This window comes from Xiphophorus couchianus, chromosome 4, assembly GCF_001444195.1.
Source record: "Xiphophorus couchianus chromosome 4, X_couchianus-1.0, whole genome shotgun sequence".
Classification (NCBI taxonomy): Eukaryota; Metazoa; Chordata; class Actinopteri; order Cyprinodontiformes; family Poeciliidae; genus Xiphophorus; species Xiphophorus couchianus.
Window position 1 is genome coordinate 15,972,440 of NC_040231.1, and position 17,859 is coordinate 15,990,298.

General features: G+C 37.7%; 2 protein-coding genes across 4 annotated transcripts; one reads left to right on the top strand and one right to left on the bottom strand.

Annotated features, from left to right (window-relative positions):
• Window positions 1-626: 626 nt before the first annotated feature.
• On the bottom strand, window positions 627-9,015 carry nrn1lb (neuritin 1-like b). The gene is made up of 3 exons (XM_028013999.1): window positions 8,800-9,015; window positions 5,764-5,911; window positions 627-3,504 (listed from the first exon to the last, which is right to left on the bottom strand). The coding sequence occupies exons 1-3, from the start codon at window positions 8,852-8,854 to the stop codon at window positions 3,198-3,200; spliced, it is 510 nt and encodes a 169-aa protein (XP_027869800.1). The 5' UTR covers window positions 8,855-9,015; the 3' UTR covers window positions 627-3,197.
• Window positions 9,016-10,308: 1,293 nt separating this feature from the next.
• Window positions 10,309-14,833, top strand: LOC114143748 (zinc finger MYM-type protein 1-like). Of its 3 annotated transcripts, none has more exons than XM_028016052.1 (3): window positions 10,309-12,256; window positions 12,358-13,404; window positions 13,748-14,833. In XM_028016052.1, exons 1-3 carry the CDS (start codon window positions 12,082-12,084, stop codon window positions 13,759-13,761), a joined length of 1,236 nt encoding a protein of 411 aa, XP_027871853.1. In that variant the 5' UTR covers window positions 10,309-12,081; the 3' UTR covers window positions 13,762-14,833. The 3 variants fall into 3 exon arrangements, with proteins under 3 accessions (XP_027871853.1, XP_027871852.1, XP_027871851.1); XM_028016051.1 differs by having other exon boundaries at window positions 10,315-10,655; window positions 12,110-12,256; window positions 12,358-14,833; XM_028016050.1 differs by having other exon boundaries at window positions 10,315-12,256; window positions 12,358-14,833.
• The last annotated feature ends 3,026 nt before the right edge of the window (window positions 14,834-17,859 follow it).

Genomic DNA, 17,859 nt, shown 5'->3' on the forward strand with positions numbered 1-17,859 from the left:
ATAACTTAATATGAATGATTAAGATTCATGTTGGAGATGAACAGTAAACATGAATTAAATCATTTTAAAAGATTTCTCATCCCATTGGTTACCTTCATTTTTGATTTTTTGTGTTATTTATTCTATTGAATCACAATAAATTTAAAAACCTTACAAATATAAAAGTATCTTCTGTTTCTTGTTTTGTTATATAATGGAGATTTGTATTAAGGATTTATCGTCCAGGTAGATTTTTATGAAACAAAGAAAAATCTAATTTAGCTTGATATTCATCCATCCATTTTCTAACACCCTTGTCCCTAATGAAGTCAGGAGGTGCTGGTGTCCATCTCCAGCTACGTTCCGGGCGAGAGGCGGGGTCAACCTGGCAGGTCGCCAGTCTGTCGCAGGGCAACACAGAGACAGACAGGACACACAACCATGTGCACACACACTCACACCTAGGGAGAATTTAGAGAAACCAATTAACCTAACAGTCATTAATGTTAGATTAATGACTGTTTTTGGACTGTGGGAGGAAGCTGCAGAACCCGGAGAGAACCCAGCATGCAAACATGCAAACTCCCTGCAGAAAGACTCTGGGCCGGGAATCGAACCCAGGACCTGTGCCAGCAACAGTGCTACCAACTGCGCCACTGTGCACCCCTAGCTTAATATCACTAAATTTATATCATTGAATCATTTACACACAAACACTGCATCTAGAGTTTTACTCTAAATTAACATTTTAATAGGCTTCAAATGTTAGGGGATAAAGTTCTGTTTGTTCATGTAATTTATTTCTGACGAATGAGGAACAAAATCACAATATTCCTGTATGTCAATGGTGACTTATTATAAGACTGTAGATCATTTCTCAATATGTCCAGAATAGATTAAAAATATCCTTATTCTCCCTCAGAGGGGAAATTCAAGTCTTACACAGAATTTTAAAAAGCTCTGAAAGTCCAGAAAAATGAAGTCTGACAGGTTTCACACATCCTGATTTTCAATAACAAGTATTTTTGTAAGGGAACGTAAACGAGGGTACTCAAATGACTTTGACTGAGAACCTGATGTACTGCTAATCATCTTCCACTGCTAATCATCTTCCACCCGAGGAGATGAAGAAAAATTTAAAGGTTTCAAGGTACGATCTGCTTCATCGTGCATCAGAGGAGAAAGACGAGATTAATCTGCTCATGAATCTGCGGTTATGAAACGGCTTAAGAGTATTAAGTTTAACCTCCTTGTTTCACCTACGCATATTGATACAAGTGAGGCTGAATTCACTCTTAAAAGAACTGCTTTATTTCTGTTCACACTGCTTTAAATCAGCAATTTGTTTGAAAATCAGTTTTACACAAACAGGCAAACTAACCATGACAAGAACGCAGACGTGGAAGGAGCTCCAGCAGTTTCATTTACAGGTATAAAAGGTTTTTTTTTTCTTTAAGAGGAACCTCTTTCTTTTAGTTTTCTTTTAAAATCAGAACCTTTTAATAAAATAGGTTCTGGGAAAAAAGTTCAACTGAATGATAACTCTTAAAGCAGAGGATGAAACGTCAGTACACATCCAAATTTAGAAACAAGAAGGGTTTAACTTTCTGATTATTAAAACTTGCTACACAGCAAAACATTTTGCACAAAGCTGCCGCTGTATAAACATGAAATGATTACATGTACATAAGGATTTAAAGCATTGTTTAAAAATCTAATTTTCTTCTTCAGAAGTGGAATAAAGAAAACAGTTTCTATCAAATATTCCTGCTGGATTTAGGTTTTATTTCAGAACTGTTGTCGTTGTTATTGTTTAAACAATTACTTAATAAAAAAATCAGTGAAAGGAGCGGGAAAGGTTGGCAGAAAGAAAGCTCTAGCACATAGTAATAAACTTTTAATATTCATCTAATAGCTAAATGGGTAGAGTGCTTTGCAAAAGAATCTCATACTTTCTTTAAATTTGCCTAAAATGATCCAATCTTGTAATGATCTTGATCAGAATAACTTCACTTTCAAGTTTTTTCCACTCTGGTTCCATTTTTACTTGCATTTATGTTATTTCAGGACAGATGATCAGAATAAGTTAGAAAACCCGACACAGTACTTGAGAAATGCATCATTATCCAGTTTGTAGTCAAATCTGTCAACAAGCCTCGTCTATAAACGCTTAATGCTCTTTTAGGTTGCCCTTTGACCCCACGCAGGTGGTGGGAGACAGAAGGATTTTAACTAAGACAAAATCATTAACCCCTTAACTGGCAGTATCCCATCCATGGGACAAATCTAGTTTGTTTGAATACTCTGCCTTTTTTGCCGCCCGTTAAGGGATAAACAGACGATGTCTTCCACTCTGTGCACGATGCTGGGAAGCTCCTTCAGTGACAGACTGCTGCAACCTAGATCAACAGACTCAATAAGTGTTTTCATCCCTGCTGTTGTTTGCACTGATTGTTTTCACTTCTGGTAAATGCTTGTTGTTGCTTTTTATTCACACATATACAATTTTTTTAAATCATCCTATTTGCACGTTTATGGTTTTTATTAACTCTACAGTCTTTTCTTATGTTGTAAATTAGCCTTTGCTGTACAGTATGTTATTGCTAGTTCTACTTTTATATTTTTATTTTTGTGTAATTCTGCATTATTCGACCTGCCTGTCACATTGCTGCTGGTACACCTGAATTTCCCCCCTGGAGGAACAATAAAGGACATTTATATTATTTTATTTTCTATTCTAAGGAGATGTTAAAATGTAATTCTCTGTGTCATGGGGTATTTTTTTCATAAGAGGCTTAAAACAAAACACAAAATACTTGGAAAACAATTCCCTAGGCATCTTTAAAAAGATTGCAAAAATGACTAAGTCAATTTCTGAGAAATATAAAGAAACTAAGAGACCCAAGACTTCTGCCCAGTATCAAAAATGCCCCCATCTTAAATGAACCAGAACAAATCCAGTAAATTAAATTAAACTTTTTCAGAATTGAATGTTCTGAAATCTTCTCCACTGTGAACTGCACAGTAGGTGGAGCAGCTACCATCAGTCAGATAAAAACTTTTATATCTATAAACATTTAACCAGAAGCTTTGCTGCAGGCTCTGTGTCACTCATTCACTCCGGACAACAATCACCCAGCCTCTCACGGTGGCATCTCCAGTTTAAAAGCCTGCAGCTTGCTGAGTCTTTGCTGTGTGAGTGTCTCTGTTTGGGGTGACTAACTCTTGAGGGACAGCAGCAGCAGCATGCTGCACACAGGCAGCAGCACTGAGATGCTGGCGGAGCCGTGTTTGTGTGCATGGCCCTTCAGAGTCTCCTTGTTCGTCTGGTCCGAGATGGCAGAGCTGTCGGGTGCAGGCAGAGTGCTGGGGGGGAGAGTGGTCCGGCTGGCACACATGTCATAGAGGTTTCCGGAAAACTGGGCCTTCCTGGACTCTTGTCTCAGAGACTCCCAGATAGCTGCTGCTTCTCCTGGACAGCCGGCCAGGGCGGAGCCGGCACAGACATGGAAAGTATTCCAGGACCTTCGAGAGGAGAGGATAGGGAGAGTAAATCTGAATGAAAAACGAAAGCGCTTGGATCTCGGTAGGAGAGTATGTCGTCACCACAGATGTGAACGGATTCCAGTAAAATGGACCAACATTTTACAAGTAAAATTCTTAAACGGGCAGTGTTATGTGTTTTCCATTTCATAGCACAATCAAGTAACTATAGGTGTGTTAAAAAAATGCTGTATTTATCAAATATGACTTTAAAAACTTTGGGCCTCTGTCGCTTTAAAAACTCCTGATCTTTCTGAAACTCCGCCTTCAAGAAGTCATCACAACATCGCTCATCAATTAACCCTCTAACAACATTTTCAGTAGGCTTGCACTGAAAGTAGCTCAAATACTGAGCTCAGCAGATTCACCAGGTGTTTGCTAATTGCTGCTGGCTAGTCTGAAGGACCTGAGTGGGGGAGCTGGTGCTCTGTGAGGCAGAAACTGGGAAACGTTTTGCCCAGCTGAATGGTTGCTACAGGAGATTAAAGGATTTCTCTAAGATGCGTGAGAGAATCAAGGCAACACTCCAGGTGTGTTATTGATGAAGGAATAACATCATAACATAATGTAAAATTCAAAATAGTTAATTTTATATAATATTGCCCGTTTACGTGTGTTGGACATTTGTATCATGTTTCCTGTCTTGCATCAGATTCTGAATTGGATTCATATCTGGACTCACGCTGGGTCTAACAAATGAATATGATTTGATATAAACCAGATATCCAAACTTTTGCTCAAAAGTAAAGCAGTATAAACAGGGCAAATAAATATCAAAATGTAGCTTTTTTTTTTTTTTTTATCTATTCAACAATAGACTAAGCATGAAATATTTTTAATTAAGCAAACAAATTAATCAGTTTTTTGTAGAACAAGAGATCCAACATTTGAAATATTCTTTAATGTTTCCTTGCTAAATTAAAGGCGTCCAGTTTGCTTTTATTTATTTAGTCAATTGAAGAAAAGTGGAAAAATATTTAATCTATTTACAGAAATAAAATCAGAATCTAGGTCAGTCTTCATTTGAAAAACCAAATGTACTTTAGACTTTAAGTCAACGAGTAGATGAGGTCCTAGTTGCCATGACAACAGAAGAAGAGAAGATGGTCGCTTTGTGTTGCTTCTAATATTTTATAAGTAGATGTTAATTTAAAAGCAACAGTTTTCTACTAATTTATCCCTGAATTGTGGCCAGGGGGCCGCACATAATCACTCCATGGACCACAAAAGGCCCCTGAGCCCCACTTTGAACACCCTTTGATCTAAATGCTTCTATTGTTGCTCTGGCTGCCTGGTTTGGTTTGTTGTCAAGCTGGAAGCTAAAATCTCTGCTTCTGTGCCAAGTCTTTTGCAGTTTTCAGAGTAATTATGAGACGATCTGAAAAATGCACGTTTTTAAACAATGGCTCTCTTCTTGCCACGTTAAAAAACCTTTGAATTGTTCCCCATCATCTTTTACAAACGTTGGTATCACAATTTTGAAGAGACATTTTTTGAATATTTCTTCAGACTTCCTGAAAGTCATTTGAAGCTTTATTTCTACTTATGCAGTGCATAAACTCGATTTTACAGTTAAACATAGCTGCTTTCTTAGGTAATGTTTTATTTTGTTTGTTTTTGTTTTGCTAAGCCTCTTAACTTGGACGTATGAATCAACTGGGCATAAAAAGGGGATGAACAAGTGTCGTGTCTACACAGCAGACAGCTGAGCAAAGATCCAATTCTACATCGGATATTTATATTTAGGTTCTTTCTTACCAGCAGCCTGTCATAAAAACAATTTAGTTTTGTTTCTGTGTAGTTTTATAAACTTTATTACACATATAAGTGGCAGAATAACAAAAATGAAACATCCAGAGACAATAGATGTTAATTGAAAAATTCATATTAAAGAAAATTTCAAAGAATATGACAAAGCTTAACCCAACTTAAGGCATAAAAAAGCACAAGATTTTCTAATATGTATGTATATTAAACACAAAATTTGCACAAGCGCACTTTAACAATACAAACTTGTACATATATATGTATGGGAGTACATTTTCTGTTTATTTTCAATTGAAAATGTTATTTTTTGCTATTATCTTAATTAGGCTGAATGTGTTTCTATGCAAATCATTGAATTTTCCCACTGGAAAACAATTTTTCTGGTAATTTATTCTCATTCACAACAACTCCAGTCGACACAAAAGGTGTAACTGAGTTAATAATAAAGAAAAGTGACATCACACACACACACACCTGCAGATTGAGTCGATGTCCTGTGTGTTCTGGTCTTTTTGTGTTTCCGCCAAACTGTCCCCGAGTGAGATGAGACACTGAGCGAAGCCCTTGTAGATGGTTCCACACGCAGCGGGGATGGCAGCGCCCAAACACACCGGAGCCAAACCTGGAGGAGGGAAAAGGCAGAGATATTTAATGATAAACATGAAGGAACATGGAAAATACAGCAAGAGATATCATTTGTTGGTAACAAAAAAAATCCATCTGATGCTTAGATGGATCAACCGAATACAGAGATGTTGCAGTCCATTCATCTGGACAGATTACACTCCATCAAAGCCAAACTGTTTACAAGCTGTCTGAGTACATTGATCAGCTCATAGATTACACATTTCCCTAAGTCAGCACTTTAACTCAACTATCTAAATACAGCAGTGGAATAAAATACTTTGGGTTTAAGATCTCTTCCTGGTTTTGCTGATTTCGCAGCAGGATTTTGTGAGCTCTTCCAGGGTCAGGAGTGCAGCACTCAGCTTGGGGACGTTTCATCACTTCCTGCATCCAGAACATCATTTCTTTTTTATTTATTTATATCATTTTAATGCATTGATTGCTCTCTGGGCGCTAATATCATCCATGTGTCAAACTCTGGATCTCCCCTGCGATTCTGATCATTTCTGTCTTCATTACAGTCAGAGTTATGAATAAATGTTTAAAATACCATAAAAACAACATAAAGGATAGCTGGATTTTAAACACAGACCTTTTTATTTATTATCTATTTATTTTTACCCCAAAATGTTTCACTCTCTTATAATTAATCATTGTAAATTTAATAATTTTTTTACCTTTTCTAGTTTTTCAATAATCAGTCTCAACAGACATTTTCTATTGTAGGAAAAAAATTATATATTTGAACAAATTAGCCGGTTTGACTTTGATAACATGTCTATAAGGGTTTCATGTAGATTTTGTGTCGCCGGGATAGATTTGAAGTAGGACTGGACTCACATTTCACTTCTGGAATGAGATTAAATATGATTTATTTCAGCAAAACCAGTCGGGCACCATAATTATATCTTAAACAAGATGAACAACTCTTCTAGAGCCCATATGGGTCACCTTGTTTAACGTACAGTTGTCTTGTATCAAACCAAAATAAACAATTAAAATAAAATGTACACCATGCTGTAATTGCTATTATTTTAAAAAGTAGGAACCGCTGCAAGCATGTTATAACTGTAACAGTTATAACCATGTTTTTTCCTTTAGCTATTGATGTACGACTAAATCAAAAACAAAGAATAAAGACCAGATAATATTAGCAGTAATTCAATAGTTTTCAAGTAGATATGCTTATAACTGGACTGGATATCATTTCTTTTTAATGTTTTGTCCCTTATGGTGTAAAAAAAAATAATAATAAAACAGACTGATCTCAGTTGGTTATATTTCCAACTGTAGCTTCAAATCATCATTACCTTAACCCAGCGGTTCCCAAAGAGTGGGGCGCGCCCCCTAGGGGTGGCGCAGTGTCATTGCAGGTGGGGCGCGGGGAAGCAGTATGGATGAATGAACAAAAAAAAAAAACAGTTACACAAAAGTGTTTCACTGTAAAGATGGCTTGTAGTGTGTTTTCTTGCAACCTGAAGTGTGAAATAAACTTCAGTGGAGTTTGAAAACAAAATATGTGTATAGGTTTATGTGTGGTTGAGCGATGTGTGTGCCCAGTTGATTTTTTCTTTTTTTTCTTTTTTGGGGATTATTTTATTATAATCCATAGAGGGGCCCAGAAAATCTTTGGGAACCTCTTAATAAATAACAAGTAGCTCTAAAGCACTGTGCAGCGACAGGTGGGGGAGGGGCAGAACTGCAGGACTCCTTCATAGAAAAATACAGCTTTCTTTCTTTGGCATTTCATTACAATCCCAGCAATTATTAAGATTCAAACAAAACATTGGCCACAAAATCCTTAAAACAGCTAAACCATTAAATCACTAAATCTGCTCGCTCTGCTTTTTATTCACTCTTCTTAAACTTTCAGCAGTATAGATAACAAAATACTTTATTACCAAAGACTCCTCTAATTATTGAAGTGCATAATTTTACCTGGAGATTTAATCTGTTGCCTACATTTGGGCCCAGAACTTTAATAAGAACTCAGATTGGCTTCACAATTACACATTTCTCTCAAACCACCTGTAACAAAAATAGCCTACAGCTGTAGTTGTAATGATGTCAGAAAATAAATCAAAATATTTTAGTTTCAGTCAGCTAGTAAACTTGAGGTGTGCAGTATTGCATGTTTTGATATCGATCAGATACCAAATAAATACAGAGCCAGCATCACCAATATCGATACTGATGTCAATACTTTTTATTTGAGTTTGATGTGTCATCTCTTTTAGGTGTTTTTTTTATTATTATTTCGTTCAAATTTGGCACAGAATTTGAACAAAGTTACAGGTATCTACAAAATACGTTAAAACCGTATTAAAACCGTATTGTGTGCATTTATTCCTAAATAAATAAAGTGCAAAAAAATATTTCAATTAAGGTATGTTTAGAGGTAGATTTGAACAACTACAATGCAAAAGTAAAATATCAAGAGGGAATCTAAAACTGAAGTATCGATCTTATTCTGGTACCTATTTTTTATCGATACTATTTTGGATCGATCCAAACTGATATCGATCTACACATAAATAACTTTCTTTAGTTGTAAGTTTACCTTTTTTTCTCTGCTTCTTGGCTGTAAATTTGGCAAACATGAATTGACGTTCAACTAGATTTACAGGCAGTTTTAGCTCTTCCTTTTATTTCTCCATGTGTAATTCTTCTCCATACCATTAAACTGTCAGCAAAATATTTATACAATTCTCAATTAAATGTAACTTACTGTGCAAACTTTTATCTTCAGATTATTTCAAGCTATCAAAAGGACTTTAACATGAACATCTCAGTAAGATAAAAGCATAAATTAGAAAAAAATAAAACTTTTCAAGCAATAAGAAAGGTAAACGAAACCAGCTTAAAGCAGCGTAATATCCTTACTGAGGCAGAGAGCGATGGGCAGCAGCACGGCCGCAGCTCCTGGACGGGACTTCATGGCTGAGTTCAGGGGCTGAGAACCACCTCTGACCCGGAGTGAAGCCCCCACTAGCTGGAGGTCCAAAAACAGAGGAAAGCGTTGGTGCTTTAAAATGTTCTGTGGTGGTCCATCCGTTGGGAAATTGGCAGATTGCAGAAAGAACGACAATGCTCAGAGGCACAACCGAGCTGGATTAACAGTGACAGAGACCAATGCATCATGCAGCGCAAAGAGGATGTTGTGGCAGTCAGTGTGTGCGTGTGTGCGTGTGTGGGGGTGGGCGTATGTGTGTGTGTGTGTGTGTGTGTGTGTGTGTGTGTGTGTGTGTGTGTGTGTGTGTGTGCGTGTGTGTGTGTGTGTGTACAGCGGGACCAATGACGGCATCCCAACACGGCTCAGTGGATTAAAGCATTCTCATTTCCGGTATTTCAGTATCTGGAGCATTTATTTGAAACACAAATGAATTATGTGGGGTTTAATGGTGATTGTGTTCTCAGCCACACATGGCTGCTGACATCCCTGCATGCTGCTTTTATTCTGAAACAAGGAGCTATTTTTGACAGTGCTGGACTGAAACATTTCACACAAAAGTGTGAAACGGATTTGTGGTGTTCAGAGACTTTATTTGAGCAGATGGATGACGTCCCAGCGAGGATAAGTTCATCCAGCTCACCTGGGAATGTGACGCAGATGCAGGCTGGCCTTGGAGAATAGCATCCGCTCGTGGGACAATCCCTCCGTACACCCATATGGGTCACCAAGGAGCAGTGGTAAACAGTCCCAACTAGAGACTAAACTGTTTCAAAACTAACTAAAACTGCTTTGAGATGTTTTCTGTAAATCATCTTCTTCTCTCTATGCCCTCCAGATGGCACAGATGTATTGTATTAAACAAAAGTTCAAATTTCAGATTTCTATCGACCGATTCAGAATACGAAGCTTTAGAAGCTCATCACCAAGTTGACACAGAAAGAGATGCTTTAATAACTAGAAGCCAGGGCTGCAACTAACAATTATTTTAGTAAATGATTGTTTTATCAATTATTCTGACGATTAATCGGATAAAAAAAATATCACATTCTACAAGATTTGTCATTTAACAGCTAAAAGCTGCACCATTTAACATCTATAAAAAATATTTTTTAAATATTTGATGAAACTGTCACTATATTGTGATAGTATGAAATAAGACAGATAATCTCTGGAAAAATTCTGTGTGTTCTCCCAGTACTCCCATTGTTAACTAGAAACAACCAATCAGAGCCAGAAGGAGGGTCTTAGCGCTGTCAATCACCCCTCCGTTGCTGCTCTCTCCTTTGGTCTCTCAGCTACCACAGCCTCTCATGAATGCTCAGTTGTTTCTCTGCCACATTTGGCACATTTAGCAGGGAGTACATGAGCTGATTGACAGCGCTAAGAACCTCCTCCTGGCTCTGATTGGTTGTTTTTGATCGGGAGCTCTGAGGCAGAGGCGGAGCTAGAGGGGGGGCCGGGGGGGCCAGTGCCCCCCCAGCCATCTGATTGGCCCCCCCAGCGGCCCCCCCAAATGATCGACATGTCACGACACCCAGTCATTCCTTCACAGTAGGTAGCACTATGTACCACAATGGGTTGTGACACTTGTGACTGTTGTGACTGCTCAAAAGCAGCAGGGGGCGATATGCACCATTTACGTTTATTGTGATACACCATTTGGACACAACAGAGTTGACCCAACAGAAGAAGAGAAGGAGAACCGCGAAGAGACGATAGAGAAATATTGTACAGCTAAGAGGAATACAGTCGATTTGACTCCAAGACGGATAATCTGACTTCAAAGGTAAGTTTTACAATGGTTTACTACTACCAATAAAAAAACCCCGTTAAAAACATTTTGTGCTCAGCCAGGAAATAGTTTCTGGTAGTTGAGTTACTACTATAAGTTGCGAGCATCAAGCTAACAATGCTACAGCTATAGACATACGTAGACGCCGACTTAGTGAGCGAGTCGGCCAGTTCCTATGATACGTCACGTCTGCCAGTCAGACTCGTAATGCACGCAGAAGCAAAAAGTATTGTAAAGACGCTGACGTGTTTCAGTGTGTTTACCACTCACGTCTGCCTGAACAATGTCGGGAGGATAAATACGGGAAGTAAAAAAAAAAGTATCCAACGTGGTGCATGTGTTATCAGACAGAATGGATCACGACATTCCTGATTATATGACCTGCCAAAATCCTCTGGTCTGTAATGCTCTTTCTTTCTAACAGCGATTTCTTATTAGCTCTCGCATTAAATAAAACTATACAGAATGAAAAATGTTAGCTATACTAAGAAAATAAAAATCAGAGTAGTTACTTCTGGCCAATATAATTACATGGGAAATATTTATTGGCTCAGAAGCTGTCGTTTGGCCACAAAGTCAAGAAATTCTGTTCATAAAATTGTGTTCTTTCTTTCTTACCTGTGAAAGGTAATGCTAATGGAGCCAGCTTGTACTATAAAATGAGTGAAAAAACTCCACACAAGTTCCCCACTGACATTTGCTATTTTTACTAATTCTTTTCTAAACATTTTCTATGAAACGGCAACACTTTGTTAGAGGTTCCGTTTCCCCTAGGAAAGGGCATGAACTTGTGACAATTTAATCTGTTACTCTTTTTGCTTTATTATGTTTTCCATGAAATGTTTAATTTATTTAAATTCTTATGTGTTTAGCTTTGTCATTTTCTTTTATGTTTTCTTTTATCTTATCGCTGATGTTTAGCACTTTATTTCAGCTCTGGCTGCTGTTAAAGTGCTTTATAAATAAAGTCGATAATGATCATGAACAAAAACAGGTTAGTCGGTCCAGTAGCTGAGAAGTTTGAATGCTGAACATACAGCCACAGTCTGTTTCCCCTGACCTACACACTGGAAGTGGGGATCTATTAACACTAAGTAATAGGAAGTGATACTTGGCATAACATGACTGGCTTGTTTTTTTTCCTAGGGTCAGTTGAGAATGAAAAGACAGGGAGGCAGGATAGACAGCTTCTTTATAAAAAGAAGCAAATCAGGCACAGATCAAACAGGGTTCAGCTCTGACATCAGCAGTCCTGGTAGCTTATGTCCTGAGAACAGTCACGAGAAAGAAAGTCTGGCAAACACCAATCCACCATCACCAGGTCAGAGTATCTACAGAAACAGTCAAATTCCTGCCCCGTTTTAGGTTATTTTTACTTGCTGGCTTCTGCTAATGTGTTTCTTTAATTGTTGGTTCAATTATGTTAATGTACTGTTTTTACAACGTAGTTCCATCAAAGGAGGAGTCTGAAAACACAGAAAGCTCTGCGCCTGACCAGGATGATGATGAGCCAGAAGGGGCAATTGCAGGAGATACCACTGATCTCTTCTCAGCACTGTCCAGCACTCCTTTTGCTTTTCCAAAAGGACCCAGTGGTAATTTTACTTACACTAAGACCTGCTTAGTAGCTGCACAATTTACATGACATAATGATCATGTAAATTATGTGTACATAACCATTGTGTTTGTATTCCAGATATTTCAAAGTCAAAAGAACAGGGCCCTGTTCAGCCAAGTTTGACAAACTTCCCCAGAACTCAGCATGGAACAAGAAAGAGAACTTTTCACAGCTCCTGGTACAAAGACTATTCTTGGTTAGAATATTCTGTTATTAAAGACTCCTCCTACTGCTTTGCCTGTAGGCATTTTTCTTTGCCTAATGCACCAGATAGTGTCTTTGCTTCGCATTCCGGCTTCAGTAATTGGAAAAAGGCATTGTCCAAGGAGTCTGGATTTAAGCTTCACTCAAAGTTAGAGCACCATGTAAATGCAATGTATGCATGGAGTCAATATAAAAGGGCTAATGAGGGAAATACAACCATGCTAAATTCTATAAACACAAACCGGAAAAAAGTGGTGGAAGAAAACCGTTATTATATTAAAACAATAGCCGATGTTCTTCTTTTGACTGCAACACAAAATATTGCTCAAAGGGGTCATCGAGAGTCTGGGGACTCTAGAAATAAGGGAAACTTTTTGGCTATATTGGATGAAATAGCAAAGCATGATCAGTTAATTGAAAAAAAGCTTAGAGGATGTGCCAATGCAAAATACACAAGTCATCAAATCCAAAATGAAATTCTTCAGGGCTTAGCAGAGATGGTACAGACTGAAATCATAAAAGAAGTGAAGGAATGTGAAGTGTTCAGTGTTATTGCAGATGAAACAAAAGACTTGCAAAAAAAGGAACAAATGTCTTTGGTTGTACGATATTATTACAATGGTGTCATCCACGAAAGCTTCCTATGTTTCCAGGCAGCTGAAAGCCTTAATGCAGCAGGTCTTAGTGCAATGATCATTAGCTGTCTTGAGAAACATGGTCTGGACTACAGGAATAACCTAGTGGGACAGGGTTATGACGGTGCATCCGTCATGAGTGGGAAGCATTCTGGTGTATCTGCCAGAATTCAGAGCAATGCCAGATTTGCATTTTATGTTCATTGTAACGCACATTGCTTGAATTTAGTCCTTGTTGATGCTACCAAAGCAGTCCCTGAGGTCGTTGACTTTTTTGCACTTCTACAGCAGCTTCATAACTTTGTGTCTGGCTCTTATGTTCATCTGAGGTGGCTTGACGTGCAGAAAGAGTTGTATCCAGCAGAACAACCCAGGGAGCTCCAGGCACTTTCAGATACGAGGTGGGCCTGCAGGTATACGGCATGCCGTACCATGAGAGACAGACTTCCAGCAGTTCTGAGATTGTTGCAGGATATTGCACTTGAAAGAAATGGCGAAAGAACAGTGGAGGCAAGGGGCCTGCTTCTTCAAATAGATATCCAATTTTTAGGTCTTTTGGTTACCTTTTGTAAAGTGCTTGGTGATGCCAAATGTCTTTCCGACATGCTTCAGTCCAGCACTCTTGACCTAGCAAGAGCTGTAGATCTAGTAGGTGCTCTTATAGACACTTTCCAGGACTACAGAAATGAAAAGTACTTTGATGAACTATGGAAAGAGGTTGAGGAACTTGCTGAGAAGAGCAAAATCAGTGTAAAAATTGACAGAAGAAATCCAAGATTAAGTTCAAAATTTCTTGACTCACTTGTAATGAGCACTATAGGACAGAGAAAATGTGATGACGAGGGCTTCCCCAGACCACTCTTTAATCAGGTGCTTGACTGTCTCATAGCGGAGTTAAAGAGGCGTTTTTCAAAGAAAAATTGTGAGATCATGCAAGGAGTGCAGTCCCTAAACCCCAAAAGTGCAACTTTCTTGAATGAGGAGCCTCTGATTGCTTTTGGACATATCTTTGAGTCAGATTTAGATGACCTGAAACATGAAGTGCACCAAATAAGGCGTTTGCTTGATCAGAGAATAAAGAGTGATTTAGGCACACCTTCTACTTTGCTTGATTTTATTCTGTTTCTTGAACCTTATAAAGAGGTTTTACATGAATTATTCAGACTTTGCAAGATTGCAGTAGTTAGTCCAGTTAGTACTGCTTCTTGTGAGAGAAGCTTTTCTGCTTTAAAATTAATTAAAAGTTACCTAAGGACAACAATGGCTGATGCCAGGCTAAGTCACATTGGAACACTTAGCATAGAGTCAAGGAGGGCACGGGGCCTCAACATGGATGACTTTGTAACATATTTTGCTTCATCTCACAACAACCGAAGGATTTTACTTTTATGAGTGCATGAAGAAGTCTTGTGTTTCTCGTCATGATTTGGGTCTTCACCGACTGGTACTTGTACCAATGATAGTTTAGGAGTCAGTACATTTGGTCATAGCTGCATTAAGTTCGAAAATAAAATGCACATGTAGCATCTATTAAATAACAGTTTCCATAACATACAACCTTCTTTTTTGAGATATTGTAATTGTGAACTGTGTGACACTGCATTCTCATTGTAAGTCTTGTCTTGTTACAATGGTGTCATTTAGAGGTTAATGTCCACTTATGCTTTGTGTGGCATGCATTGATAATAAACTGCAAATTACATGAGCAAATCTCATTTCATGAGTCTTTATTTATATATAGTATGTGAATGAAAGTACTTTTACTGTATTGTCATTGTCATAGTCAGTGGACCCCTTACAGATAGCCCTGGCCCCCCATTCGCCCCCCCAGAAATAAAAGTCTAGCTCCGCCACTGCTCTGAGGCAATAGTAGCTCAGGGATGAAGTGAAGAAGAGTGATCTTTTCACTGATTATATGTCTCTTATTGTAGTACCACGACAATGTGACAGTTTTAACAAATATAAAAACATATTTTATGTAAAAGTTACATACTGTGCCTTTAATTAACTCCTAGTCTTAATTCAATTCATATTCAAAAATACTTTATTGATCCCAGAAGGAAATTAAATCAATACATCTCAGTAGCTGATTCTGTACGACAGTGTCCCTCCATACATGTTGGTCCGGGTTTCTCCAAAATCTTTCCCCTGAGAGCCACTGGGATGAGCTCAGATGTCGCCTCCGTCAGCTGGACCTCAGCGGTCGGTAACAACAGCTGTGAGCTGATTTACCATCGGAGAGAAAACAGCTGCTTTATGACGCCAGTGGACACCAAATCGCTGTTCATCTCTGGGCCCAAGAGGCGGCACAGCGGACCGACGTGGGACCATCAGATTGTAATAATTGCAATGCGGTCACATGACCTTCTAATAGGTGCAGTATAGTTTCCATTAGTTTTTATCCTCCTCTAGTCTGGATGCTAAAAATAATGAAGAACTGAATTCCTTTAAATAAAGGCTAAAACCACATTTGTTTAGAGTTTACGTTCATTAATAATAACTGGATGGTTGATTCATTGTGTAATCTATTTTTAGACTTTTGTCACTTTCCTTTATTTTGCCACTGCAATGTGACGTTTCTTGCTTGCTCCTTGTTTTATTTTTTTCATTGTGGACAGCACTTTGAATTGTTGCTGAAATGTGGCACACAAATAAATATTCTTTGAGCTCTTTGCTCCATGTCTTACCTCCTTCGCTCTCTCCGCGTTTCCTGTCTGATTATTGAGAATAAAGGCCACACGTCCCACCAAAGCTTAAAATCGTCAATCATTTAACAAAACTGAGCTAAAGTATTTGTACAGGTTGCGATTGCAATTATCATTTTGATGAAAAATGCTCATACATAAAGACATTTTGCTTCTGCCTAAGCAATGTAGTCATGGCAACATTTATAGACTAATGATTGGTGACTGATCGATTGAAAAGTAGAGGGTAGATAAATTGTCTGAGTGATTATCAGTCTAATGGCTGAGGGAAAAACCTGTTTGGGAAGTTACATTAATAATTGAATAAAGGAATTAAAGTTATATGTAGCAAGAAATATCTTTGTAAAAAAAAACAAAACACACAATAGGATCAAAAAGCACCACAAAGTTTCACCAGACACTACGGGACACACAATCATCACCTGGTAGAGTCTTCATGAACAAATCCTTCAAACTCATTTCTCTACGTCACATGGACTTCTGATCCTGATCTCAGTTTATAATCTGTCCAAAACTACGAATGTTAGGAGACGGAACTGTTTTTCAAATCTTGACACCTTCTAATTACCACAAATTTTGAGTAAATGTTGTAATCATTTCTAACATTTGCTGTTTTATATTCTCCTCATGTGTCAAACCCTGTTTATTGTCACATTTGCATTCACTCTCACCACATCATCTCCCTGAATGACTGGATGAACCGGACAGGAAAAGCTGCTGTCGGTCCAAACAGGAAGACATCAGTTGTAAACGACACAAAATAAATATAGAGTTGTGTAAGTTTGATCGACAGCGCTGGATTAAGGAATTATGCAACACTGTTGGGGGTAAAAAAATAAATCCAGATGAGATTAGGGATCTGGATCCTGGCTCCGTCTATTCATTCATCATCTCTGCTGCTTTCTCTGTTTCATGCACACTGGCACGACAGGTTTCATGCGTTTAGGTTTGCATGGAGGAGCTGCACTAAGTATTTCAACATGCAAAGAAATAATTAGAGAGCTACTGTTAAACCTGAAATCAGAAACAGTCATGAATTGAATTAAGGTATAATTATTGGAGCTGAAGGGAGACTAAGCTTTTATTCATCTCATCACCATCTAGAGGTAAAAAATCATGCTGCAACAGTTAGCTGTTTGCTAGTAATTTCTGATCTTTAATTATTATCACATACAAAATTGGGACAAATCTTGAAGGAAAAAGTCCAGTAAATGTTATATTTTAGTACTTTAGTGAGTTATAAGCCATAAATATAAAATCAATTGTGTGTTAAAATGATTTTTCAGCGCTGGAACATTAGGTTTTCATACAATTTCTTTTTGGGAGCCATTAAATTCTCTTTCTGACGCCTAAATTGTTTCACTGTCAGGCAGCATTTTGGGTTAAACCTGCATTATTTTCAGACTTAGAGATAAAACGCTGTAAGTTTGCTTTAGTTTAGCAAAACTAAAGCAAAACATTCCCAGAAGTGTCAGATTCTTTGGTTTTCTTGCACACATCCCACATACTGGTTGATGTTTATTACATTTATGATTTGGTAAATGTATGTGATGCAGGATGTTTTAAAGAAGCCAAACACATCTAATCTTTGTATCATCGTTTCAGATAGAACATTGACTTCCAGAATCAACAGCTAACATTTTAATCTGATTCTTCTTACTTGATATTTATGATTTTTATTTGAGAAAAATATTTTTTTTAAGCCAGAAAATGTCATTTTTTTAAAATGATTGCTTAAATGATGATAATCAAGTTTTGTGTTCAATAAGAATTATATCAATTATAGAGTAAAAAAGTTTGAAACCTTTGTCAATATGACCAACAAAACCCATAACTTATAGAAATTCCTGTTTTTTATATTTGTTTCACAGCTGCTTTTTGTACATTTTTAATCAACAAGTGACATTACAAACTGTGAAGTGCTACCTGTGTCTCTGTTTGTTTGTCTTTGTTCCAAAATGATTAATTTCTTTAGAAAACCATGAGGTTTGTGCTCCAAATGTAAGAATACATGTTAAATATCAGAACTTTTAAAT